This window comes from Pyricularia grisea, assembly GCF_004355905.1.
Source record: "Pyricularia grisea strain NI907 chromosome Unknown Pyricularia_grisea_NI907_Scaffold_4, whole genome shotgun sequence".
NCBI lineage: Eukaryota > Fungi > Ascomycota > Sordariomycetes > Magnaporthales > Pyriculariaceae > Pyricularia > Pyricularia grisea.
Window position 1 is genome coordinate 608,533 of NW_022156718.1, and position 24,645 is coordinate 633,177.

Consider the following 24,645-nt stretch of genomic DNA (forward strand, 5'->3'; position numbering starts at 1 on the left):
TAACTTAGCTGTCGCAATCGGTCCGGACGGCGTAACCCACACAAAACCTTGTGGACCTTAAATCGGAAATGTACATTAGTTACTTCCTTTACTGAAAGATGCGCGCATTTGACCCCCAGGTAAGCTTTTTATGTTACAGCCTCGGCTTAGCCGACAATTATGCGATGCATACTGCTTGTGGTCCATATCGACACTAGCTATACTCAGATAAGGATGGATTACTGGCTCTGTATCGGTTCTATAAGCTTCAGTCCTGCCTCGTTACATCAATCCCCCGGCAATTTTCCCCATGAATTCGTACGGGTATACTGTACACAGTCAAAATTATAGTACTATTATTCCCGTATGGCAAAGGTTTACTAAGTTCGAGACGTTGCCAGATCGGAAGGATCTAGGCTGCCGGCATTTCCGTCCGAATGGTAGGTATGGAGTGGAGGTCGGTAAGGTACCCATTCACTATTTAAGTAGGTAATGAGGTAAGGTAGGTAGGTGCCCAAGGTAGGTAAGGTATGTATGTACCCGAATAGACTGGGGTGAAGGAGGTAGCGAGTCCAAATGGTAACGAATATGTCAGGTTGGAAGGGTAATGCAGACTTGTTGCCTTTCATCACTGGATTACCATGCATGCCATTCATTAATTATTTTGGCAAACATGGAGGGTCGTGGTGGACCTCGCCCTGCCGGCAGACATGCGATGGGGAAGGCATCGGAGCAGGCCCAACCCTGTAAGTACCAAGGTGCCACCATAGGACCCATCCCTTGCCTAGCAACAGCGACAACACTGTGGCAGTGTGGCAGGCAGTGTGGCACCACCTGCAGCAATAGCCCGAATGATCACCCTCGGTGCACGGGCCATTTGCGGCGTCATCCGCACCTTCCAAACCAACTCCAACACGCTCTTGGATTGGGGCAGAGATGCAGCTTCAAGGATCAATGTTTTGTGATGCAATCAGTGAACAAGGTCATTTCTGATCGTCAACAAACCCAAGCCAACAACCATTGCCGTCGACTATTCATCGTCAATCGGCTTTTCAGTCCGCCCACTAGCTACAAGGCTCTTTGCTTTGACTCGTGTTAGCAAGAGGATCTGTGGTTTTTTTTTTTCTTTTCTGTCGGCCGGCCAGCTTGGGCTGAGCAAGGCGGCTGACCAACCCAGTCGAAATCCTCGGCATCACGACTTCATCCATATCGAACCGATCGAACCCCTACAATTTCGAAATCATTCATAGACTAGAAGACGAAAATGGGTGTTTGCAGCTCATCATGCTGCGGAGGTATGGCATTTCTACCGCGTCGCTCTAGATTTTTCGGGTTCGCGAAAAATCTCGCTAACTTTATGTAGGAGCCGCGAGGGAGGGTTTGTACGAGCCTGCGCTTGCAGATAATGAGCGAGAGGCCGTCGCCGACCTTCTCACGTACCTCGAACACGTGCGTACATTCCCTTGGCCTCGATACACGTACGTAGATGTCATTTACTGAACTACTATCGCAGCGAAACGAGACCGATTTTTTCTCCGGCGAGCCCCTGAGGGCACTGAGCACACTCGTATACTCCGATAACCTGGATTTGCAAAGAAGCGCCAGTTTGACGTTTGCAGAGATTACAGAAAGAGGTGCGCAGAAAATCACCGTGGCAGCATCGAAAGATGGAATAGCGCATGGACATATCGAGCGCTGGTTGGAGTGGGCTTTAGGTGTGCCTGGCGCTAACTGTTTGATTTTAGATGTGCGCGAGGTTGACCGTGATACTCTTCATCCAATCCTGTTCCTTCTGGCTAGCGATGACCTTGAGGTGCAACGGGCCGCAAGTGCTGCGCTTGGCAACCTGGCAGTTAATCGTGAGTAGCGCCCTGTCCTGGCACCTTAAACATGTTACTGACCCTACTGTGACATATAGCCGAGAACAAAGTCAAGATTGTGGCTCTCGGAGGTCTGAATCCGTTGATCAGGCAAATGTGTTCCGCAAACGTTGAAGTGCAATGCAACGCCGTCGGATGCATCACCAACTTGGCGACACATGAAGAGAACAAGGCCAAGATTGCTAAGTCTGGGGCCCTAGGCCCTCTCACCCGCCTTGCCAAATCCAAAGATATGCGCGTCCAGCGGAACGCCACAGGTGCACTGCTCAACATGACTCACTCAGGTTGGTCGCCCCTGCGTTGATCTATTTGGTGTGATATGTCTTTTTGCTAAAGCTTACTGATGGTTACCTCCTCTGTAGATGAAAACCGGCAACAGTTGGTTAATGCCGGTGCTATACCGGTTCTAGTCCAGCTTTTGACATCGTCTGACGTCGATGTGCAATACTATTGCACAACCGCTTTGAGTAATATTGCTGTCGATGCTACAAACCGCGCCAAGCTGGCACAAACAGAACCCAAGCTTATACAGTCGCTTGTTGCCCTAATGGAGTCATCGTCACCGAAGGTCCAGTGTCAAGCAGCACTTGCTCTCAGAAATCTGGCGTCGGACGAGAAGTACCAGCTCGACATTGTCCGCGCGAATGGTCTTGCTCCACTTCTTCGTCTCCTGCAATCGTCATACCTGCCTCTGATCTTGTCTGCTGTGGCCTGCATTCGGAATATCTCGATTCATCCTTTGAACGAGTCACCAATCATTGAGGCTGGCTTCTTGAAGCCTCTGGTGGACTTGCTCGGATCAACCGACAATGAAGAAATACAATGCCACGCCATTTCTACATTGAGGAACCTCGCCGCGAGCTCCGACCGCAACAAGGAGTTGGTCCTCGAAGCAGGTGCCGTTCAGAAATGCAAACAACTCGTTCTCGACGTACCCAGCACAGTGCAGTCGGAAATGACTGCCGCTATTGCGGTGCTAGCTCTTGCTGATGACTTGAAGCTGATACTGCTGAGCCTGGGGGTCATGGATGTACTCCTGCCGCTGACGCAGTCTACAAGCATCGAGGTTCAAGGAAACAGTGCGGCGGCGCTGGGCAATCTATCATCGAAAGGTATGTCTGTCTTTAGAGAATCATCCGTCGCGCGTACCAATACTGACGTGCCAACGTGCCATGGTAGTGGGTGACTATTCTATGTTCATTCAGTGTTGGACGGAGCCTGCTGGAGGCATCCACGGGTATCTGAGCAGGTTTCTAGCAAGTGGTGATGCTACATTTCAACACATTGCAATGTGGACATTACTACAGCTGCTTGAGTCAGAAGACAAGAAGCTTGTGGCCCAGGTGGGCAAGTCTGAGGATATTGTGGAAATGATTAAGGGGATAGCCAACCAACCTGTCGATTCCGACAACGAATACGACGACGACGACGAAGGTGAAGTGGTCAACTTGGGCCAACGTTGCTTGGAGCTCTTGGGCCTCAGCAACTCAAAATCACACATTGAAGGCTAAAGGACAGTCTGGACTTTCATTTGTATATTTTTTTTTCGCGGTTCTCGGCCGCATGGTTTGAGGTTCAAGGGTTCAGGACCACCAATCTTTCCGGCATCCTCTGGACATTGGGCGGGCGCGGTGTTCGTGGCGTATGCTTATATTTTCTGCTTACTTGCCCTTGTAAATTCAGAGCAGGGGTCAGGTCATACCCTCATTCTTATAATAGTCTCGTCCGTGAGGCGGTATACTCTTTCATTTTGGAGGACGGCGTAAAGCGAACGTCCATTTAGCATGGAAAGGTGACCTGACATAAGTTGGAAGGTTTTGGGTCTGCATATTTGTCTTTGTTTTTAATGTTGACTATTAGCTGAAAGCTTTGATGGTTGATATTTTGTGGGTTGACAATTGAATTGATGATACTGGTGACATAGTGACCATTGCTCCCGCCTGAGTTCTGCAATCAGCGTTGAAATGAAATGTGGCAGATGGCATCTTGATCGAGCAGCATATGGTGTGTGGTCACCAGACCTGGCAAAATCAAGACCTCTTGGTTCAGGTTAAATTACTATTTATATCTTGTTAGTTGCCTAGGTATCTATATGTGTAGGTATGTACCTGTATTGTTTGTTGATATCCACCTGCCTACTACCTACCACCTTACTTTGAGTACCGGGGTACGTACTATAGTAACGCATTTATCGCCTGGTTATCGGGTTGCCTTATCGGGTGGCCCAGAAAAAAGTTGACAGACCGCCCGGCAGAACACTCTCCCCGCGACTTCTCTTCCGCAATGTCTCGGGAGGTTGGGCTGGTAGACAAGACACTTACATTTCTTACGGGATAATCTCAACGTACTTGATATTTATGTTGAGAGAGTGTGGATTTCCTTTGGGCCATCACACTCTCTTCAAGGGTCAAGAAGGATTACAAGATGACATCTGACAAAGCTACCGAGGCACTAAAAAGTAGGTCTCTTCGAGCCAGAGCTCAATAGCTCTCTGCCTGTATATGCTGCCGATATCTGACTAAATCAACAGCTGCCAGCTTCGAGTCAAAGGAGGCCCAGCGGCTTCTACGAGCGGCAATGCGCAAGGAGAAGAAAGAACTGAAGGCCGAGGCCAAGAAGGAGCGCAAGCTCAAGGCCAAGCAAGCATCCAAACTGACAGATAGAAAGCTTGGTGCTGGCGAGGGCGCCGAGAAGAAGATCAGATCCAGCAAGGGGAAGAAGGAGCGACAGATACTGCGCCTAAAGCTGCGCTCCGAGCAGCTCAAGGCGGAGGGTCTAAAGCTGCTGGAAGATGCGGAGAAGGCCAGGGTTGAATATGAGGAGATGGCTGCTCAGGTCCAGGTATGGTTCAACTTTTCCACAGTCATCACTTCTTATTGTCCTCGTTCCGGTGGCTTTTTAAGCTGACTATTTCTTCTCCTTCGTTCCAAAAAGACAAAGAAAGGCAAACCGACAAGCGATATGGACTCCTCGAGCAGCAGTGGATCAGAGTCCGAATCAGACTCCGAGTCGACATCTGAGGCTGAGTCCTCGCCCGAGCCAGAGCCTCTGCCAGAAAAAAAGGGCAAGAAGAGCAAAAAGTCCAAGAAAGCCGAAGACGCAGAACCTATCGACGAGGATAGCTCACATGTAAAGAAAAAGAAAGCCAAAAAAGACAAGGCGAAAGTGAAGGAGACAGATGCGCTCAATGTCGAGCCGGCTACAGATGAGGAGCCTTTACAAGACAATAAGGAGGCCAAGAAAGTTCGTAAGGAAGAAAAGAAACGCAAGAGAGCGACCGAGCCCGATGTCACAGTGACCACTGCGGACGATATATCAAAAGAAAAGAAGCCGAAGAAATCAAAAGTCAAAGATGAAACGACTGCCGAAGCACCTGCAATAGTGGAGAAAAATCCCGCTCGCACTAGCGCAGCTGAGCAGTGGAATGTGAGCGGTCTCGATGGAGGTACCTCAAGACAGGACAAGTTCATGAGGCTTTTGGGCGGCAAGAAAGCCGGGAATGAAAGAGCCTCGGTGTCTGGTAGCGCGTCAAAAGGTAAGGTTGACTCTTATAGGTCGGCCGATGACTTGCAGAGACAGTTCGATTACGGCATGAAGATGAAGCATGAGATGGGAGGCCAGAAAAGGGGGCTGGGGGCTTGAGAAACAAAACAAGTAATTCGAGAGTTACGTCTATATCTATACCCTTCCTGTTGACGTTGCCCTTGGCACGCTTGGACAGCAACTCTGTCGACTTTCCAGGCAGAAGTCTATATGAGATTGCGTTGTATTAAACAAAGCCCATTCTCAGCCTAGGTTGCGTGCTCGAAATGACAAAATATGCAATTCAGATATCTCATAAGAAACAAGGCCCAAAAGTGTCTATATGACACAAAGTAAAGAGATCGAACACCCCATGGTGAGAGAATGGAGCCATCAGAGCTCAAAAGGTCGTGATCGTAAAGAAAATAAAACGTCCAGTTGCTTTTCATCCGGCATACATGATGTTTTTTTTTTTTGTTGCCTCGTATGTGCCAGATGCTGACGATAGGTAAGAGTTCCCCATTTCCCAGTCGAAGATATGAGGGGTTTCTGTTGCGCCTGGGGACACTTTTGCTGCAGTGTGACAGCACTGGGCTTTCGAATTCCAACCAGTCAAGCTGCACCTATCGAATTCGACTCTTTTCTATATCCTGGACAAAAATAGGTTGGCTACGATTGCCCGCCTGGATCGGGTATGACTTGGCATCGTTATACACACTTTAGAGGAAGAAGCGCGAGAAGACCTCGAATACCAGACCTCCGAAGACGACAAAACCGAGAAGTCCTGGCGCATGTGAAGGCAAGTTTGTGTCAGTGAGGGGTTTTATGTCGATAGCGACAAGATGCCCGGGTTAGGCGCAGTGTGAAGAGGAAATCTTTGTTTCTCTCCCAAAAAAAAAAAAAAAAAAAAAAAAAAGGAAATCACTATACCCAGCCAGATTGGAGATATCGGTGACTTTTGGATCTCCTTGCCGCGTGTCTTAATATCCGACTCGGCCTTTCCGCGACGGGCCTCCTGGTCCTTGATGAACTTTGCGTTGCGTCTTCTCTGTTCTGGTGTTTGCGCCTGTATTTGGTGATGCGCCCGAGAGGGGGCCTTTTTGTTAGCCTCTATTCAACTCAATACTCGAGTCGCAATTGCTCTTTTCCGGAGTCAATGAAGAAAATAACAGGCGGGGAGAGCTGTCGAACCATTGTGCTGCGTGCTCCCGGAGGGATACTCGGGGTGGACGTTTCGATATCGACCTGCGTGGAACAGAAAAAGGAGGGCTTGGCGACGCCGTTGACAGTACGGTATGATTTGGAAAGGGGGAGGGGGGAAACGGGAGTAACGGGCTGGCGCGACGTGAAGCGAACGGGAACGTTTGGTTGTGGCGGGCGAATTCGATAATGATTGCTTCTCGTCTATTTATGTTCTTGAACCTCCGGTCGGCGATGACTCTTTTTCGTTCGAAAGCGAATGGACAGATTGTTGGTATATCTGGGCTTTTCGCCGTTTGGTTGTTTGGATTTAGCGATCTGTTTTTGATTTTGATCTCCAGGCAAGAAAAGGCCAGCAAGACGAGATGAACCAAGTTCCAGTCCAGAACACCAGCGGTCACAGTTTCGCGCCGCGCAAAGTTGAAGACACTTCTCCCTGTTCAATTAAAAGGGACCGGGACCCGAGCTTGGCCAAAAACCCCTGACCCCTGTCGCTGGTACTTCTTCCCACCCTTGGGTGTGCGGGGTGGGAACGGCGGATCTCTTGCCGACGCCTACCTACCACGCGAGCGAGCGAAAAGAGAAGCGCGCGGTGGCCGCACCGCCAATGTCCACAGTTTTTAAACGGACCCTCTGTGTTACTTTTTTGGAGAGCTTTCGTACCTGCTTTTTCAAGGCTAGGTACCTAAGGTACGTATGGTTTACTCCGGTAGGCCTCAAAAAAAAAACCAATCGATTTTCGAAAGCAAATGAATCTAATTTTAGACAACCAATCCATCAGCCCTCAACAGCCACTTCTTGGGCAAAATCTGTGCTTTCCAAACCACACAGCCCATTTGCTCAGTGTGATCCTCATCCCTAGCCGACGGACGGAGGCATCGAAATAAAAGTGAATTTTTATCGCTGTGCTGCAAAAGGCCGCCAGGCATATGAAAGACGGCTCAGGGGTAGCTAGCCTCTAAATGCTTTCAAACTCCACTCTGAGGGCTCTCCGGAGTCCTCTAGTCACGGGCTTCAGGACCACGACAGCTATTGGTCGGACACGACAATTTCAGCAGATAAGATACTCCTCATCTTCTCCTAAGCAGCCATCATTGAGTGTATGTTTTATCTGATGCCACCAGCGCACTTTAGGCTCAGGCTGTGACGCAACAAAAAGTTAAATAAAGCCTAGCTGATGGCCTCCCACACTGACACATATTCTCGAGAGCCAGGGAAACTTCTACAAGACATTTGGAAGGCCGATATTGAAAGTCGTGCTCTCTGCCATGTTCGTCTACCAGGTCGCTTATTACGCCTGGGTCAAGATGGAGACTGATGAGATCACGCGGGACCGCCAAGGTAAGCCTAGCTGTGTTTACGAGCGCGAAGGTGTAGACCAACCCATAGAACGCTTGCTAACAGAATATACCCTATTCAGCTGAGATCGCCAAGCTGGAGGACACGCTCAGCGCATTGACAGCGCCTATTGAGTCACCCAAGGATGTCACCAACTCAGCAGGGAAGAGGTAAAGCCTTATGTGGACGAAATTTACTGCTTGTTGTGGGCTGCTTGTAAAGCACATCCGGGAAGCACCAGTGAACAACCACCTGCTTAGGAAGTATAGGGTTGTAACTGTAGTTGTAACACCACACAGTATCAGTAGCCTGTATACAGATTCTTCTGATGACGGAAACTTTTGGCAGTGCGCCAGAAAAGCTCAGGAACCATATGCTTTATTCAATGCCTCGAACTATAATCTTTCTTTGCTTTTAATTTAAAAATGTAATCTATTCTAGACAAGACTCTGTGATTGTGAAACAAGGAAGGGTGACAGATCAATCATGCTGAGTCCATCAAAAATTGGTACCCAAAGTGCCACCATATCTGCAAACCAGTTAAGAGAAATATTTACAAAACCAAGATTCAAAATGAGATATGACGCTAAACAGGTAGAAAATTCACAGTGGATATCAGACAACGGTATCCTGTTGCGGAGCCACCCGGCTAGATAAGTCGTATACAAAGTGTTTTCACCAAAGCGACCACACATGTCGCCAGGTCAACAGTATAAGCGAACACGGCACCCAGTCGGCATTTGCTCTACATCAAGGCTAAACCGAGTGCCGCGACAGTCCCGTACATCACGACGGAATGTGATAAAAATCGGTCGTTGCCGGTAAGCGCCCTAAACGTACCAGCTGCCGACTTGCGAACCTCGACGAAGTGCGCGTTGTCTGGAAAGTTGCACTTGAACTCGCCGCTGGTTCCATCTTGATCTCTAATATGGTAGCTGTGATTGAACCCATATGTGGAAAAAGGAGTCGGGCAGACAAAGCCGAGCGAGTTGGGACAACTCTGCACCAGGTCGTAGCAGAGGTCGACACATGGCAACATTTCCTTGTACGGGCGAGGGTTGATCTTTTCGTTGACGAAGCTGGTGCGCGATGACGTCTCGAAACTTTCGAGCTGGCCATCACTGTTGTCAAAGTTGCGGTTTTGCAACCAATCTTTGTTCTCGCTGACCTCCTCACACCGTGGTATGGAGACTGAACAAAGCCAATCCTTGTATGCCTCGCGGCAGTCATCACAAGTGCGCGCCAGTGAGTATATCTGCGCATTTTCCGTCTCGCACTGAACCTGGGATATTTGGATTTCGAAATTGTCGTATATTTCTTTGGCTTGATCATCATATGCCTTCCCAAGAGCCTCTGCGTTGGGGAAAGCCGTCGTATTTGCAGGGACCTTGTAGGCCACTTTGTTACAGAAGGTAAGTCCGCTCACGAGCATGCAGCTACTGTTTTGAACTGTGCAAAAGAGACAGCCATGTCAGCTTTTTTTCAAGTCCATAAAGACCTCGTCAGGATGGACGATATGGTCCCTACCTTGCCTAGTGGCGAACTGCGTTGACCTAAATACCAATCCTCCACCACCTGGTGAGCTCTCCCTTTGCTTGGTGGCTATTATTCCGTCGTAAACGGTGCCTTCTTGAAGTCCAGTCAAGTGGAACTGTTGTTTTGCCATTTCACCGGAGGCTCGCTTCACCAAACTGGATTTCACCAACACACTCTGTGCACCACCTTTTGAGGCGGAGATCTCTGCGTAATTCAGAAGACCACAGTAAGATTTGCGGATCCCGCTCAAGGAGCTGTTCTTGACATCAGCCCGGCTGGCAAACAGTTCATAAGGGCCTTGGTCACCTTCACTTAGACCAGATGCGGCACGCGTGACCATGAGCGCACCGGAGGCATCACTATCCATCCACATCAGCTCGCGCGTCTCAATGCTGCTATGCCCGTGGTAAGGCTTGTCGGACGAGGCGGCAACCTCAACCCCCCACGAGCCCGATATGGTGCTCGGCAGAACCGGTGCTTGGATGCCAACAAAGACGTTTTCTGAAGTGGTGATGTTGAACATGGCAGCACCCTCGTCAAATAGCCGCCAGGTCATGTTGGGATCGCTGGAATTGCCATTTTGCGTGATATCCCGTAAGTTCTTTGTTGATATGAACAATGTGAGCTGGGGCATTTCGGGCGCCGTGGCGTCCGCCTTGGCCTGTGGTTGTTGGCATGTTGTGGCCGAGATGTACACTGAGCGTGTCTGCGCTTCTCGCCTCTCCAGGTCGCCTGATGAGGCTGTACCCTCTTGATTAAGGCTGTTTTCTTGGGGGAGATCTTGGGTCCCGCCAAGGTCCCTCCGAAGTTCCGTCCGAACCTCCCCTGACCTCTCAAAGACAAGGAACTGTGTGCTTCCAGGCTGCAACTCTAGCCTTCGCGGTACATTGTTATCCAGTGGTGTAACTCCGGCTGGGGCTCGGCCTAAGATTGTCCTGTCGACGGATGTAAACACCGGCTCATAAGGTGCGGCCAATCTCGGTTTCAAAGCGTCATTGCGTGTATCTCGTCCTTCGGTACTTAATTCCTGAGCAAAGACTGGATGTGGCGGCAAAAGACTGGCGAGGACTCCAAGGGATGCAGCAAGCCTTGACTGGATTGAAGTCAACTGCATCGCAAGGACATGCGTCCCCTGTGGGAGCAGTCAAAAAAAGTAGCCCAATAGATTTAATTGGCGGATGCTGACTGTTCCAACCTTCACCAAAAAGTGATCCGATATATGTCTACAAGGCTTCGGTGCCTTCCTCTAAAATTCAAGCGTGCCAGGAATCTCGGTCGAGATGGGATCGAGTTTCGCCGAATGGTCGAGTCGTTGCCAATTGGGAACGTTTATCGTTTGTCGTCTGTTGTCTGGCGCGCGGGGTTGTCGTCAAATCGTAGTATTAGAAACGTCTAGTGTGGAGGTAATCTAGGTTTGTTCTGGTGTGTTTTTATTTTTATTTTTTTTTCCGTCGCGCAATTGTGTGAATCCTGTGGTTGACAGATTCAAATGTTGAATTGTCGATGCAGATTGTCTTTGCTTGAGAAACGTGTCGTCCAGCGATGTTGTTGGAAGTTGCTAGATGACTTGAATTGCAAACAATCTACGTCTATCTCACGTACGCGCAACTTGACGTTTCACGGCGTCTCGGCTTGCTGGGCCGACAGCTGTGTTGACAGGGGTTGTGGAGCCCTCGGCATGCAGGGTCCAAAGTACAGTAGCAAGACTTACCTGTACGGAATTTTGGTAATCACTAATCGTTGGGCTGCAGGACTCTCCACTCACAATTAGCCTGGTTGAGTGAATAGGTACTTTGTATCCGCCAAGATGCGAGCTCTTACAGACGGTTAAGCAGCCACTCGTCTTCATATCCATTTGTTTCTATCATCGGAAATTTAGATGACTCGCAAAATTTTCTACATGGGCACCTATGGTACCTAAGCTGTATTCGCGACTACCAACCAATTACCTGCCAACCGTCAGATTTTAGCAAAGTAGAATGAGGGGCTAGCTCCATAAGGCACCATTCACACGTGGTAAATATATGACCATAAGTATCATTATCAACGTGTAGGCTTCATATGTCTTTATAAACACTATTGAAAACCAACTCGAAAACTCCAGATAAAGCAATGAATAACGTGGCAGCTGCTTGGGTAAGCCAGTCACATCAAGTGCAAACCTCACCCGCAAACAAGTTACCTAACCCGTTACTCCTGTTGTACCATCTCGTCATCATCCATACCTATTCTCAATCCCGAAAAATAAATGCCCTTGTCAAGCACCTCTCGATTTGAATACTTGAAGATCCGCTGCGCTACAGCGCAGTGCTAATGACGAGCATCCGATGTCGTAGAGACCGTGAACTACCATGGCATGCATTCGTGGGAAACCCATCTGATCAACAACCCCTGGAGCTTAGCAGGACCCCAGCGTGCTGCACAGAGGCTTCCGTGCATCCGATTCCAGGTGGAAACAGCCTCCTCAACTCCAGCAGCTTACTCGGCTTTGCCGGCAGAGTCGGCCTTGGCGCGAAGGTTGCTGGAGGCGGGGCGCGAGTGCACAAAGTAGCGGGAGAGAGTGGGCGCGAGGAAGGAGCGGAAAATGATGTCGGCGCCCTTAAATGCCGGGAGCGAGAGCCACAGCAGGAAGACGAACTTGAACATGTAGTAGAAGGGGAACCAGTAGACAACGCTAACGAGGCTCTCAACAACGCTGCAAAGGCTGGTTAGTCAATAGTGTACTAGGGGTGGGTCGGTGCAGCACAACCCCCAGAATGTGCATCCATGGCTTAGCTTGGGCTCGAAACGGAGCTTCGTGTACGTACGTGAACATAGCAAAGACGACCCAGTACTGACACGGAAGAGCGTCAGTAAAAGTTAATACAGTTCCCATTACGGTGGGAAGCAACTGAGCTAGGCAAAGTACTCACTGTCAACCACTGAGTGTCATCCTCCTTGTTGGCGCTGAAGAGCGCATCGAGCGAGTAGTAGGCAGGAATACCGAAACCAGCAATGTTGGTCAAGAGCTGGCCGCCGAGGTTGAAGACGATTAGGAAGAAGTAAAGAACAACAACGCCGACGACGGCATAGGCCTTGGGGACCCCGGTCGTCCGTTCGAGGTTGTTCAGGGCGGGGTACTTGGACAGCTAATTGACCGAGGGAGCGGCAAATATGTTAGTTCCATGCTCGCAGCCGCCAGTATGCAGGAGGAAATTAAAAAGTTCATTGTCTTCATACCTCACGGTCAAGCTGTCCAATGTAGTACTGCGCGCGGTCCTGAGGGGAAGACATTTTGGTGTGGTGAGGGGGGGTTGCTGATGGGCGATTGGCGCAGGGTTTATCTGGTAGAAAGTAAAGTGCGAGGGAAGCTTGGGTAAAAGTGTTCTATTTGACAGGGTAGCAAATATTGGAATTTGGAAGCTCTAGGATTGCAAATTGCCAAACGATGGAGATCAAATAATGGAACTCGGGAACAGTCAAGACAGTCACTCAAGGCAGATAGGTGAGTACAAGTAAGGGTTAGGCTGTAAGTTGACTTGGGCAAATGTGAAAGTTGTGGTATGTCTGGTCGGTGAAGGAAGCGTTACGTGTGCACTAAGGCACCGTCAAAGCTTCTTTGTGCCGCAGCTGTGCGTGCTTATGGAATCATCGGAAGCTGTGACGCAGCATTGCGTGCTGCTTCGGGTTGGTCGGATTACCTAATCTGGTGCGTCGACCTTTCCTCCATGTCGCACTGTACGCTACTGCCGGGATGGATTGGAATTGCGCATTGGAATTGGAATTGATGGCGTCACGTTGATCAACATGACAAGGTCAAATATTTAACCGCCCACTCCGTATAATACATAGGTAGCTAGATAAAACTAGCTGTTCTTGCACGTTGTTTTTTTCTCTCTCTTTTTGCTTCTTGAAACAGATTACAAGGCTTTTTGGCTGTGAAAGCTGAACAGCTTATATCCTACACTAGTCTGTCGAGCGAAATTTGATTCCCGTAAGGCGGCGCACTTGCAGGTGGTGGCAGATGCAGACCAGACCATTTCCCGATAACATTCCTCTCCAAGCGGGGGCAGTTCGTCATTAGAGCGAAGAGCTCACGTGATGCGAGTAATCTTTTGTTTACAGACCCACCAGCCAATGGTGCACTTGCACCAAAACAAAGTGGATGCGCAACAAACAGTAACTTTGATGCATTCCGAGTGGCTGGCCGAGGGGCTGGCATAGACCGAGCACAGACATTTTCTAGGTCAGACGAGCGTGCCGTGCCCACTGGCCAGTTGCCGCGGAGAAAAATCATAACAAAACAACATCGCTTTTGATCGACCTCAAAACTTCATTCACTACCCTGTGCGCGACCGAGCTTCGCAATTCAGTATCTTCAACATCGCAGCCGCTCGTTCATGTCTTGAATATATACTTAGACGCGAGTGGCTCGAATAACTTGAATTAGCGATCTTCCAGCCACCCTCCTTCGATCCCAAACTCTTACCAAAACACGTCTCGCATTCGACAGCTTGTTTTTTTTTGTTTTTTTCCCTCTCCAGGTAAACAACGGAGCAACCAACTTGGCAAACGACATTGTAACCCCCGGACAACCGTAAGTCCAACACGCCACGATACGATATTGGTTTACTACATCGACTTTACAAATCACCTTGTCGATTACCGTCTTACGCATTTGGGTCGTCATACTACTCGAACTCTTTCGCTAGAGTGGGTGGGGGCGCCGCTCGCTGCTGGCCTTTTTCACTGATGTCGGACTCGTACTATGCAGTCCCGCCCGGCGTTCAACCCAACATGGGAGCGCCATCTCAAGGACATCGTCCACGAACCGAGTCGAGAGGCTCAATACAAAGCGTACCTACGCAACAAAGCCTCGAAGCCGCCTCGTTCGATGGCAACTCCATGTACTCAAATTCGTGGATGCACGACCGATCACACCACAGGGAGCTGGCGCCTGCCTCGGGCAGCATGTCTCAAATGACTGCGCATAACATGTCCACCGAAGATATGATGCTTCAGGCTGCTCCTCATCTGCAACCGGGCCGCACATACTCCATGGACTCGACCATGAGCTCAATGAACCACTCCATGTCTTATCAGGGTCACTCCAACGTGATGCCACAGCAAAGCATGAGCGCACATAGTAGCTTTATGGATATGGACAGCCATTCGATTGACCGTGACGATCAGATGGATGGTGACTCGGTCACCGGAGCGGCGGGCACACGCAAGGGAACGCGATCCAGCGCAAATAATGAGCTGGAGATGCGCCAGCTCTATATGCAGAACAAGGACCGGGCACTGGCCGATATTGCCCGCGAGTTGCAGGGAAATGAGCGTGGTCCACAGTCGGAGCGCCAGCGTCAGGCTTTTGCTATGCTCTGGTTAGTATCCTCGAGCAATGTCTTATGTCCTACGTGAGGGTTCCTCCCGATGGTAGTGCAAACTCTGACACTGAAGTATTTCTAGGATTGCCCAGGTTTGCTCCAAGGGCAAGAGCTCCGTGCCCAGGGGCAGAGTGTACGCCAACTACGCGTCGAAATGTGCAAGCGAGAGGGTTACCGTCCTCAATCCCGCCAGTTTCGGCAAGCTTGTCCGCGTGATTTTCCCTAAACTGAAGACTCGTCGATTGGGCGTGCGTGGAGAGTCCAAGTATCATTATGTCGATTTTATGATGAACGACGAACAGCCAGATGTTCGAGAGGATTCGGCGGTTATCCAGGTGCCTTTGGCAGAGAGCGTCCCCAATTTCAAGTATGATTTCCAGCAATATACCCCAGCGTGAGGGCCTGTCATGCTAACATCTGACTCCAGTTCACGACCAAGCGATTCGGGCGCATGCACAACAGTACGCGCTGTACTGCCATCACCAGACGCTCAGCAACCTTCAGAACCACGAATCGCTCGCAGCCGCAGCCGGAGAAACAGACTGAATCTTTTCCGAAACCCAAGGCCGGCAAATATTGACGAGCTCAACCTTCCCGCCGACAAGATTGAGCTAGAACCTTTTCTATCAGAACCGACAACAACTTGCTCGACGCAAGATCCATTGCCTCTGCCAAAGATAGAATCGTTTCTACCTCCAGGGACCGACCGCGACGCAGCCAAGTCACTTGAGGCGCTATACCTGTCTCACTGCACCTCATTGGTCGAATGTGTTCGCTTCTGTCGAGAGAAAGCCTTCTTTCATCTTTACACATCGTTTCTCGGTACGCTGACGATGCCAGTACAACGACTATTTGCGCACCCCGACATAGCCCAGTGGATCGAGGAGTGCGACTTTGTGCTCTACCAGCGAATGATGCGTATATTGCACGGATTATCGCTGCAGGTTGTTCCAAAGCCAGTGCTCGATGCCATGCGCAACATCTCGGACCGCCTGGTGCCACGGATCCGTGATGCTTTTCAGGGACAGCCCCCTCACGTTATGAGGGCTAAGGAGGCTCCGGCAGTCATTTTTGCTGCTCTTCTGGACAGGGAGCTCCGGGTCAACCTGGCTGCACATGCAGCAGCCAACATGCTGGCGCATGCACCGAATCGCAATGAGATGTACCAGGATTTCATCACACTGCTGAGTTATCGCAAGATCGCCGAAAACGTACCCAGGCGAGCAATGGATGAGGTGGCTGATATCCTGCTGAAGGAGATCAGAGATCTTATTGCTCCAGCAGAAATTGACTGGGATGAGGTTGAAAGCAAGACGACACACGGAGCCTGGTTGGCTGTCAACGGAGGACCACCGGTTCCGAAGGCGCCGGAAGCAGACACCACTCGTGTTCTGGACTTGTGGCTTGCATTTTTGCGCTCGCTTCCTAGCAGGTTTCCATATGCCTCAGCATCAGACATTGTCTGCTACCTGGACCGCGTAGGATCAGCCATTATGAGAGACCTGACTATTTGCGCGGGCAAGAGCTTTGGCACCTGGTGGGTGACCAAATGCTGGATCGACGAGATGATGTCCTTTGAAGCAGAGCTTGGCGGCTTTCTGAGGATGACGTCAACCAAGAGCGTCTCGGCCGAGGAGTCCCAAAAGTCATATGCCTCAGATAACAGAGAAACCAGCGTACAGGAGTCGACCCTGGGACGAGCCAGTGAAGAACATCACGGTCTTTCGCAATCTCAGCCACAGCCTGACCGTGCCCCATTTCCTGACTGCAGCCCAACAAATGGATCTCAAGAAGACGCCTCAACGAGTATGAATCCCGATGATAGCGGGATAGGAATTCGAACACCGGATGAGGACTTTCCAATGGACAGCATCAAGTTCGACTTTCATCCGGAGCCTACCTCCCTAGCTACGCATGCAACAGACACACCAGTCACCCCATTATAGCCCGACACCCCAAGACTTTTTTTTGGTTTTCTTGGCGGGATTCGGGCTTCTTTCTTGCCTTCGATGGACACATTGATCTAATATCCTCTTTAATGAAATCATCTGGGGAGGAGTTTCTTGACGCAGCTCTTCCTGGCGTGGCGATGGCTTAACGACGCAACGAGGAACGACTGAGAAGCATAATTCACGGGTTCAGGCTACTACCAAGGTCTGGTTAGCCTCGATGGGGAGTAGTGGGTTTTGATTGGGTTTCCGGCTGGGGTTTGCGGTGTTTTTTTGTATTTTTGTATTTTTTTATTGGCTTATTCGGTTTGCACTTGATGCATCTACTGGCTTTTTTTTATTCCCTCTACATCTGGTTTATGGGTCTTTCTCTTTTGGGCTCGTTTCTTTGATGCGAGTCCGGGGTCTGGTTGTCTTGGATTCCTCGCGTATACCACCTTTGTACTGGATAAGCTTTGACTTTGATCTATCTACCCGTTTGTGAGCTTCACTACTTGGCCAAAATGCTATCTTCTGTGGTGGTTGGACACCTACAACGAAGTAGGTACAAGTTACTTGAAAGGCTATTGAGATCCGCTCAAGTTGAGAGCGGGAGCATGTTGATGATTGGAGGTATGGTGGAATGATGTTTGTCACTAGCTTCGTAGTGTTTTCGGAGTAGACGCTTGTTCCACACCTAGCAAAGCTTGACTGGGCTGGGCTGGGCCTACGCCGCCGAGAATCTAATTATCCTACCTAGAACTAATACGGAATTCCAATTCGGGCCGCCTTTCTCCGTATTAACGACTGATTTGATTGTCTACTGTAAATCTTGAAGGAAGGTAACCAGACGGAGCTTTTTTTCCCTCCCTCAAGCCAGAAGCCCAGTACAGCAAGGGCGTCAGGGTTAAGTTGTCATTGGGATCCATGTCAATCCGACTTTAGCGCAAGGACACCAGGTAATGTTGACTAAGCAGAGATCGTAGATTGCTTTCTTTGGAGATTGTGGGCATGTGATTCGATAGAGCTTAGGCAGCTAATTACTACCAATTTCTTTGAACTTGCGGCCTCTGTTCGTTTTTTTTGTTGGTGAGATTTGCCCAGAAATCCATTTGCCACGTTATCTTGTTGATATTTATTCTTTATTTTTGAAGAGGAAAAAAAAAATAAAGTTGAAGCTTATCTCGGAATTTTCAAGCTTCCATTCCTTCTTCGAAACTCGTAAACTGATCAACTCTCGAGGTCAATTAAATTGGTGTTTACCTTGGCAGCAACGCATAACACCAGAATCACAAGCAGTCTGTCTCACTAGCATTCGATTGCTAGCAACAAACACACGCGCCGCCGCCATTCAACAAAGCCTCAAATTCCCACCAACACTTATCCAACATGGTTCAGATCAGCGAGGGGACATTTAACATCGGGAACCAGAGCCTGTACACGAAGACGTGGCTGGTAAGGATATTCATTTAAAGCTACTTTTCTTCCATTTTCGTTCTCCCGGACCTCGGCATCATTTCAGACCATGTCCTAGAGTCCACAATGTCGGGATCTAGCCTGTTCAGATTTCCATCTAGGCGGTCTAGCCCAGAGTCCGCCATCGCCGGCTTCGGTTATTTTTCACACGACGGACATTCTCAAGCCGTTCGTCTCTTTCGCACTAGAACCAACACAAAGTCCGAGCGGTTGTGAACCAAAAGTCTGGGGGCCTGGCCTTATTTTGAATATGCTAGCCTTGCGGGTAGATAGAAAGACTAACCGAAGTTTGAAACCTCCAATGTTATCCAGCCCGATGGTGCTCCCAAGGCGAAGCTTGTCCTGATACATGGCTTCTCGGACCACGTCAACTTGTACAATGACTTTGGCAACGCCATGGCCAAGGGCGGCATCGCCGTGCACGGCTTCGACCAGCGCGGCTGGGGCAGGTCCGTCAAGACCCCGTCCGACCGCGGCAAGACGGGCCCGACGTCCATGGTCATCGCCGACATAGCCGCCTTCATCGAGCCCCTCCTCGACGACGGCAGCAACCTGCCCGTCTTCGTCATGGGCCACTCGATGGGCGGCGGCGAGGTGCTGACCCTCGCCGGCGACCGGGCTTATGAGGACAAGGTGGTCAGCCGAGTGCAGGGTTGGATCCTCGAGGCGCCCTTCATCGGGTGGCCGGCCGGTCAGGCGCCGAGCTGGCTCAAGGTGAACGTGGGTCGGTTCGCCGGCAAGTTCATGCCGCACCGCCACCTCGAGCACGTCATCCCGCCCAAGGATCTGACGCGCAACCCCGAGGTCGTCAAGATACTCGAGGCCGACAAGCTTTGCCATAACGTCGGCACCCTCGAGGGTCTGGCTTCGCTGTTGGACCGGACCATGGACCTCTCGTCGGGCAAGACGAAGCTGCTGCCGTCGGTCAAGGCCATGTGGCTCGGCCACGGCACCGACGACAAGGCGTGCGATTACCACGCGTCCAAGAAGTTCTTTGACGAGCAGACGGGGCTGCAGGACAAGGAGTTTAGGTCATACGACGGTTGGTATCACCAGCTGCACGCCGAGCCGGAAAGGGAGCAATTTTTCCAACATGTCATTGAGTGGGTTTCCAAGAGGATTCCCGGTCAGGAAGCAGCCAAGCCGGAAGTTGAGGTTGCGGCTGGATCCAAGCTATAGGCTCTCCCGTGTTGATTTATCTAGTTCATTTTAGTTAGCCATATGTCTGCAAAGCTCTTTCATCACCTACCTACCTTGAACTCGGCCACACCTCATGATAGTGATGGATGGACATTCCACCACAAAGGACGATATGGTTGGTCCTTCTCCTCGTCGTGGAGCTTACTCCTGAGATTGGGCCTTCCCAAGAAGCCTTAATGATACGAAGAATAACCAGCTGATGGTGTTGTACGGCAAACAGGCGGGCAATGCCAGTAGATCAGGAGCTGAACCCCATGCCGGTGCTAAGTTTCGGTTTTTAAGAGGGTCATCAAGGTTGTCGTACGGATCAATAGACTACTATGTATACCTATGCTGTTGTTATGACGAGGTTTTCCGGGCCCCAAATTCCACGTAGGGTAGCTAAGGAAAGCGCATGGCGTCGGCAGGAGTTTCGACTGCTATTAGTTGCAGAGCAGTATGAAATGAGCCTAAGGGGAGAAAGGGAGGAATTTTCTTTGAAGGCTGTTTATGCTATACAGATTGCGTCTAGGAAGTAGCGTCATCAGAACGAATTGAAGAAAGAATTGCGCTGTTCTAGTTGAGGGGAGGGGGAAATAAAAAGTAGATGAACGAACCCAATGAAAGTGAGAGTGGCCCGCTGACGTCAATCAATCAATCCACCACCATCGAATGTTAATATTTACTCACTCAACAACTCTTATTCACAATTCTGTACCTAAAAGAAAACCACCACCACCACCGGTCTTCCTTTGAAAGCACAAAAAAAAAGGAGAACCTTGGGGGAAAAAAAAAACCATGACACCACCATCAAACATCCGCATCCCAACCGAGGCCGACTTTGCGCCCCTCGCCGAGTCGGGCCTGCACGTCCAACTCCACTTCCCCACCCCGCCCGAGTCCACCACCGCCATACTGGTGCTCTTCCACGGGCTGGGCGACAACGAGGCGCCGTACGCGGGGTTCGCGCGGGGCATGGCCCTACCGGGTGTTCTGTCCGTCGCCGTGCGCGGCACGTCTCCCTTGCCGCCGGCGATGCTCGGCCTGCCGCTCGACTCGGGACCGACCAACCACTTCCACTACGGGGACGACATCAAGGTCGGCAGCGGCGACGGCCTGGACCCGGATCCGGGCTTCGACAAGGCCAGGCGCGTGCTGCTCGACAAGCTGGTCGGCGACGTCATCGTCGGCCGCTGCGGCTGGGACCTGGCCGACGTGCTGCTGTTTGGCTTCGGGCAGGGCGGTAGCCTGGCGCTCGGGTTGGCGTCGAGCGTCAGGATGGGGCCCGAGGTCGTCGACGTCACACAAGGCGATGATGGTGATGATGATGATGATGATGGTGGTGGTGCTGGCGGCACCCGCGGCAGAGGCTCCGCCTTCAAGGGCGTCATCTCGGTCGGCGGCCCTCTCCCGCAGTCCATGGTGCCGACCGTTAGCAACAGGCCCAAGGCCTCGACGCCTGTGCTTCTGTGCCGTGGTCGGGAGAGCGAGGACCTTGACGATGACGCCGTCGAGGTGGTCAAGAAGGAGTTTGACAACGTCGAGGTGGCGACGTGGAAGAAGCCTCACGATGGAATGCCTGAGAGTAGGGATGAGATACTGCCCATCATGAAGTTCTTTGCCGATCGGCTGCGGATAGAGAACAGGTGAGCGCGTCAAAGTAAAAGAGAATAAGAATAAAAAAGGAGAAGAAAGGGGTCATCGGACCCCAAAATATCTGCAGCTCCGGTGGTAGCATACCTGTGTAGGACAGCAACTCTGGTCCAGAGTAAACCGCCCAGGGTCTGATATGCCTTGCTCGCGGTCTCGTCGCTTGCTTGGCTAGCAGCAAGCATGAGATAGATGATTTTGCCAAAGATGGTCCCCGTTAGCATTGAGCCTGCAATCAAGCGTTGGTTGGCTCTGGTCATCAACAAATCTCCAGGACACAGGCCATAGGTTCAAGGCGATTGAGATTGAGACATGGAAAAGTGCTATCATTAAACTCTTGAGATGAGTATGAGAAGTTCCGAGATGCGAGTTAACCTCTACAAATGCCCCGACGCCTTCCCACACGAGTAGTTCTAGATCCTACTCCCTCCCCCGCTGCTCCTAATAATTACAGAGATTGCAGTAAAACTTGGTCATGATGGTCGTAAGAAGGAAATAAAGCAGAAAAAAAAGGGTATATCTCAACAGATGGCGCGAACGTGATTTTTGGGTCGTTGTCCTTTCCATGACCAGTTCAGATGCCCTAGAAAAGAAGATGATTCATCGTTACATCCCAACAGCAGAAGCGTGAAGTGCTCATGTTCGAATAAAAGAAGAAAAAAAATCGTCGCGCAGTAAGCGCGGAAAAGGAGACAGAGTCGTGAGAATCAATGCTGGGGCAAGGTATGTTCAAAGAAAACCGCCTTCGTTGCCAATGACCACGCTGCCGCGCCAACCACACTTCTTCTCCCACTCACGTTCCGATGGGCCCGGGGGTGCATGCGAAGAAGGTATGACCCCGCGAGGGTGCGAAGTGGCTGACCTCGAACCGTATGAGGATTGGTTCGCTTCTCCGTCATGGCTTGTGCGACCAGTTGAAGATTTCTCATGGTTTGTCTGAAGCAAAAGGCTGCTTGTACTGCTCAATCTCCTTGTCAATTGTTCAGTAAAACTGATGCGTTTCGAGCTCGAGGCCGAGTTGCGCTTCTCGGACGTATTGCGCCGTGACAAACCTCCCAGCAACGACGCCGGTATAGAGGTCATGTGATCGGTTGGTGTTGCTGTACCAGATGATGGAAAGTTCGGCTGCTGGACTCCGTAGTGCATATGCGGTCGGTTCATGGTACTCTCCGCTACCTCGTGTTGCCTGTACATTGTTTGAGCGACAGTCCCGGAGTGTTCGTGCGGATCGTGGTAAGACACACTGTTGTTCATTGACGGAATCAAATTGTCGTAGCCATGATGATACTCCACCGGACTCCTTGGGCTGGCCAGATTCACAGGAGACTGAACCGCAGGGGAACTGCGACCGGTGGTAATAAAATCCAAGGCCCGTTGTGCCCCAGGGGGAATGACGATTTCGTCGTCATCCAAATCCACCTCGTGGGCAAAGCCACCATTCTGGGCCGTGATGCTGTGGCTGTAGCTATGACCCCGCTGCAAGCCACCGCGAGGCTTTGAAAAGTGTTTGGCGTCGCTGTTGTTCCGTCGGTAGTCCTCCAAATCAGACTCATCCTCACTGGACTCGTCGTCCTGGTCCCACCCACTTTTAGGTGCCCCTGGTTGCGGTTCAAGCTGTTGCTGCTTTTGTTGACGCGCCCTCTTGCACTCTTCCGCCTCCCTAGACTGTCGCTTCTTGTCCATTTCCCGCATGAGTGCTTCAAAGCGAGCCAAAGAGCTCAGATTCTCTTCACCAGGCACTTCCTTCTCAGATCCAGGAATACAGCGCATCTGAAAAGCCCTGTCGAGAATTGTTTCCCGAGGTCCTGGTGGTGAGCTTGCTTCGATCGTGGCAACTGAGGGCGCTGCGGGAGCATTAGCTGTAATCGGCGATGTGACTTGAGAGCTGATGCTGTCACGACCCCGGATTGGGGAGTTGAGGGCCGAAGATCTACCTTGGGCAGCAGTCCAACCTTCGATAAACTCGACACCGTGATCGGGAACTGTAGTGGCTGGTGATGGCAGATCTGCGGGGTGTGCGGCGGTGTAATAGCCGCCGTGTTGCGTATATGACTGGTGGTGAGTGTGGTTCATGAAACTAGCATGCGAGGATACATCGCTTCGTTTGGAGCGCAGACTGGGTGAGCCTGAGTATGTCATGGGCCGCTCACGGCTCGAGTATGTTTGGTTCGAGTTCTTGTGGCTCAAACCTGTACCCCTGGTAAACTGTGATTGCGAAGCCGAGGCGGCCCCACTCGGTGGTCTGGGAAAGTAGTCAGAGGGATCTCTTGACCGTGTACCGCCGGCGAAGGGGTTCGTAAAGGTCGGCGAGATGGGACTCATCATAGGGCTCATTGGGCTCGGAGGTACGCCGGATCCCTGTGGCGGTCCCGACGTTCTCTGCATTTGCCCCTGAATGTATCGCTCCCAATCCTGTAAGCTCAATGTCTCATCCCCCGTCCGAAAGTAAAGGGTGTTTCCCGAGGACTCCTTGCTGCTGGTCAGACCGGCGGCGCGACTCGAGCGACGCTTTCTCAGTTTATCTGTTGCTGGATCCGGTGCGACTGTGATCACTAGTGTCGGGGCGACTTGTCCTTGTTTCTTGTGTGCAATCACTTGGACTTGACAATCTGTAATAGAGGAGAGGGCATGTTGTTGGATGGGCTCAGTGTCGTTCTGCAGGAAGGTCCCAGTGTCAGTAGCAAAATCAACATGGTAACAACAGGTTAGTCTGAACTCGGATCAAGAATGCGCACCTTGGACTTGAAGATGGTCAAAAAAGGTAAAATGGGCTGATTGTCTTTTGGCATGGTCATTCTTCCGGGTACGGATGAGGGCTGCTCCCATCGCCTCTGCAGACCGACCACGACGAATCGGGGCTGTTGACATCCAGAAGCGTCAGTATGCAAGATCCAGCGTCACAACATCGCACAATTCAGTGGAACAGGGAACACACCTTCCACATAGCCCGCCCAATTATGGTTCCCCGGTCTGGGGGAACAAGCAAAACCCCTTCCATGGTTGGTCAAGGGGTTTTTTTTTTACCCGGCGCAAAGCCTGAGAAATGTGGTAAAGCTAAGCTAATCGATGCGAAGCTGAAGTTTGGCGAGTAAAATCGGTATGTAGTAGCCGCAATGAGGCTACCTAGTAACACAAAGGTCCGGCATTAAAGGCAAACAACATTCTGGTGACGGCCTCAAAATATGGTGCGGGGAGGGGAGAGAAAATAAGCACTGCTGCGACGGTAAAAGGGGTCGCCTAATGGTGCATAAAGATCAAAGATCAGGTTCATGAAAAGAATGTCAACAATGGAGACAAATTGTAGAATGAGTAAGGAGGCGCATGGGCAAGGTAAAGAGGAAGAATTTCCGGTCCAGGCTGACTGACTGTTTCCAAAAAAAAAAAAAAAAAAAGAAGGGAGACAAAAAAAGAAAGGGACTCCAAATATCTGTTGTCTCTGACTGGAGCAAGGGTCGTCTCCGTAAAAAATCGGATCAAGGAAGGAATAGGAATGCCCTTTGTTTTTCTTCTTCTTTGTTCTTGCTGTTGCGTCTCTCGTTGGTAGGGCTTTTTTTGTGTTTCTCCAAAGGTTTTAGCAGGATAGAGAAT

General features: G+C 50.7%; 11 protein-coding genes across 11 annotated transcripts; 7 read left to right on the forward strand and 4 right to left on the reverse strand.

Moving 5' to 3' along the window:
• Window positions 1-289: 289 nt before the first annotated feature.
• On the forward strand, window positions 290-562 carry PgNI_06913 (uncharacterized protein; the record flags this gene model as incomplete). Its single annotated transcript, XM_031126932.1, has 2 exons — window positions 290-440; window positions 528-562. 2 exons carry the CDS (start codon window positions 290-292, stop codon window positions 560-562), a joined length of 186 nt encoding a protein of 61 aa, XP_030981098.1.
• A 373-nt stretch (window positions 563-935) lies between these two features.
• On the forward strand, window positions 936-3,777 carry PgNI_06914 (uncharacterized protein). Its single transcript, XM_031126933.1, has 6 exons — window positions 936-1,274; window positions 1,343-1,428; window positions 1,493-1,838; window positions 1,898-2,143; window positions 2,222-2,971; window positions 3,039-3,777. The coding sequence occupies exons 1-6, from the start codon at window positions 1,244-1,246 to the stop codon at window positions 3,368-3,370; spliced, it is 1,791 nt and encodes a 596-aa protein (XP_030981097.1). The 5' UTR covers window positions 936-1,243; the 3' UTR covers window positions 3,371-3,777.
• Window positions 3,778-4,283: 506 nt separating this feature from the next.
• On the forward strand, window positions 4,284-5,501 carry PgNI_06915 (uncharacterized protein; the record flags this gene model as incomplete). Its single annotated transcript, XM_031126934.1, has 3 exons — window positions 4,284-4,317; window positions 4,390-4,700; window positions 4,794-5,501. The coding sequence occupies 3 exons, from the start codon at window positions 4,284-4,286 to the stop codon at window positions 5,499-5,501; spliced, it is 1,053 nt and encodes a 350-aa protein (XP_030981096.1).
• A 599-nt stretch (window positions 5,502-6,100) lies between these two features.
• PgNI_06916 (uncharacterized protein) lies at window positions 6,101-6,575 on the reverse strand (the record flags this gene model as incomplete). The annotated part of the gene is made up of 3 exons (XM_031126935.1): window positions 6,101-6,165; window positions 6,312-6,447; window positions 6,573-6,575. 3 exons carry the CDS (start codon window positions 6,573-6,575, stop codon window positions 6,101-6,103), a joined length of 204 nt encoding a protein of 67 aa, XP_030981505.1.
• A 724-nt stretch (window positions 6,576-7,299) lies between these two features.
• PgNI_06917 (uncharacterized protein) lies at window positions 7,300-8,315 on the forward strand. Its single transcript, XM_031126936.1, has 3 exons — window positions 7,300-7,681; window positions 7,796-7,922; window positions 8,002-8,315. Exons 1-3 carry the CDS (start codon window positions 7,544-7,546, stop codon window positions 8,091-8,093), a joined length of 357 nt encoding a protein of 118 aa, XP_030981094.1. The 5' UTR covers window positions 7,300-7,543; the 3' UTR covers window positions 8,094-8,315.
• A 39-nt stretch (window positions 8,316-8,354) lies between these two features.
• Window positions 8,355-11,005, reverse strand: PgNI_06918 (uncharacterized protein). Its single transcript, XM_031126937.1, has 2 exons — window positions 9,447-11,005; window positions 8,355-9,368 (listed from the first exon to the last, which is right to left on the reverse strand). The coding sequence occupies exons 1-2, from the start codon at window positions 10,567-10,569 to the stop codon at window positions 8,665-8,667; spliced, it is 1,827 nt and encodes a 608-aa protein (XP_030981093.1). The 5' UTR covers window positions 10,570-11,005; the 3' UTR covers window positions 8,355-8,664.
• A 480-nt stretch (window positions 11,006-11,485) lies between these two features.
• PgNI_06919 (uncharacterized protein) lies at window positions 11,486-13,008 on the reverse strand. The gene is made up of 4 exons (XM_031126938.1): window positions 12,675-13,008; window positions 12,368-12,583; window positions 12,263-12,288; window positions 11,486-12,150 (listed from the first exon to the last, which is right to left on the reverse strand). The coding sequence occupies exons 1-4, from the start codon at window positions 12,726-12,728 to the stop codon at window positions 11,934-11,936; spliced, it is 513 nt and encodes a 170-aa protein (XP_030981092.1). The 5' UTR covers window positions 12,729-13,008; the 3' UTR covers window positions 11,486-11,933.
• A 1,148-nt stretch (window positions 13,009-14,156) lies between these two features.
• Window positions 14,157-17,249, forward strand: PgNI_06920 (uncharacterized protein). The gene is made up of 3 exons (XM_031126939.1): window positions 14,157-14,821; window positions 14,907-15,191; window positions 15,252-17,249. The coding sequence occupies exons 1-3, from the start codon at window positions 14,187-14,189 to the stop codon at window positions 16,768-16,770; spliced, it is 2,439 nt and encodes an 812-aa protein (XP_030981655.1). The 5' UTR covers window positions 14,157-14,186; the 3' UTR covers window positions 16,771-17,249.
• A 609-nt stretch (window positions 17,250-17,858) lies between these two features.
• Window positions 17,859-19,978, forward strand: PgNI_06921 (uncharacterized protein). The gene is made up of 2 exons (XM_031126940.1): window positions 17,859-18,207; window positions 18,541-19,978. Exons 1-2 carry the CDS (start codon window positions 18,142-18,144, stop codon window positions 19,405-19,407), a joined length of 933 nt encoding a protein of 310 aa, XP_030981656.1. The 5' UTR covers window positions 17,859-18,141; the 3' UTR covers window positions 19,408-19,978.
• Window positions 19,979-20,205: 227 nt separating this feature from the next.
• PgNI_06922 (uncharacterized protein) lies at window positions 20,206-21,057 on the forward strand (the record flags this gene model as incomplete). Its single annotated transcript, XM_031126941.1, has 1 exon — window positions 20,206-21,057. One exon carries the CDS (start codon window positions 20,206-20,208, stop codon window positions 21,055-21,057), a length of 852 nt encoding a protein of 283 aa, XP_030981653.1.
• Window positions 20,673-24,495, reverse strand: PgNI_06923 (uncharacterized protein). The gene is made up of 3 exons (XM_031126942.1): window positions 23,993-24,495; window positions 23,793-23,915; window positions 20,673-23,712 (listed from the first exon to the last, which is right to left on the reverse strand). The coding sequence occupies exons 1-3, from the start codon at window positions 24,053-24,055 to the stop codon at window positions 21,787-21,789; spliced, it is 2,112 nt and encodes a 703-aa protein (XP_030981654.1). The 5' UTR covers window positions 24,056-24,495; the 3' UTR covers window positions 20,673-21,786.
• Between the last annotated feature and the right edge of the window lie 150 nt (window positions 24,496-24,645).

Coding starts and splice junctions, on each gene's coding strand:
- PgNI_06914 (XM_031126933.1), top strand. CDS start 1,244: ATGGGTGTTTGCAGCTCATCATGCTGCGGAG. Junction 1,429..1,492: donor TTCTCACGTACCTCGAACAC/GTGCGTACATTC, acceptor CTACTATCGCAG/CGAAACGAGACCGATTTTTT. Junction 1,839..1,897: donor TGGCAACCTGGCAGTTAATC/GTGAGTAGCGCC, acceptor TGTGACATATAG/CCGAGAACAAAGTCAAGATT.
- PgNI_06917 (XM_031126936.1), top strand. CDS start 7,544: ATGCTTTCAAACTCCACTCTGAGGGCTCTCCGGAGTCCTCTAGTCACG. Junction 7,682..7,795: donor CTAAGCAGCCATCATTGAGT/GTATGTTTTATC, acceptor CTCGAGAGCCAG/GGAAACTTCTACAAGACATT. Junction 7,923..8,001: donor GATCACGCGGGACCGCCAAG/GTAAGCCTAGCT, acceptor TACCCTATTCAG/CTGAGATCGCCAAGCTGGAG.
- PgNI_06918 (XM_031126937.1), bottom strand. CDS start 10,569: ATGCAGTTGACTTCAATCCAGTCAAGGCTTGCTGCATCCCTTGGAGTC. Junction 9,369..9,446: donor GCAGTTCGCCACTAGGCAAG/GTAGGGACCATA, acceptor TCTTTTGCACAG/TTCAAAACAGTAGCTGCATG.
- PgNI_06919 (XM_031126938.1), bottom strand. CDS start 12,728: ATGTCTTCCCCTCAGGACCGCGCGCAGTACTACATTGGACAGCTTGAC. Junction 12,289..12,367: donor ATGACACTCAGTGGTTGACA/GTGAGTACTTTG, acceptor CTTCCGTGTCAG/TACTGGGTCGTCTTTGCTAT. Junction 12,151..12,262: donor GTCGTCTTTGCTATGTTCAC/GTACGTACACGA, acceptor CAGCCTTTGCAG/CGTTGTTGAGAGCCTCGTTA.
- PgNI_06920 (XM_031126939.1), top strand. CDS start 14,187: ATGTCGGACTCGTACTATGCAGTCCCGCCCGGCGTTCAACCCAACATG. Junction 14,822..14,906: donor CAGGCTTTTGCTATGCTCTG/GTTAGTATCCTC, acceptor AAGTATTTCTAG/GATTGCCCAGGTTTGCTCCA. Junction 15,192..15,251: donor GAGAGCGTCCCCAATTTCAA/GTATGATTTCCA, acceptor ATCTGACTCCAG/TTCACGACCAAGCGATTCGG.
- PgNI_06921 (XM_031126940.1), top strand. CDS start 18,142: ATGGTTCAGATCAGCGAGGGGACATTTAACATCGGGAACCAGAGCCTG. Junction 18,208..18,540: donor TGTACACGAAGACGTGGCTG/GTAAGGATATTC, acceptor AATGTTATCCAG/CCCGATGGTGCTCCCAAGGC.
- PgNI_06923 (XM_031126942.1), bottom strand. CDS start 24,055: ATGGAAGGGGTTTTGCTTGTTCCCCCAGACCGGGGAACCATAATTGGG. Junction 23,916..23,992: donor TTGGGCGGGCTATGTGGAAG/GTGTGTTCCCTG, acceptor GGATGTCAACAG/CCCCGATTCGTCGTGGTCGG. Junction 23,713..23,792: donor TGACCATCTTCAAGTCCAAG/GTGCGCATTCTT, acceptor ACCTTCCTGCAG/AACGACACTGAGCCCATCCA.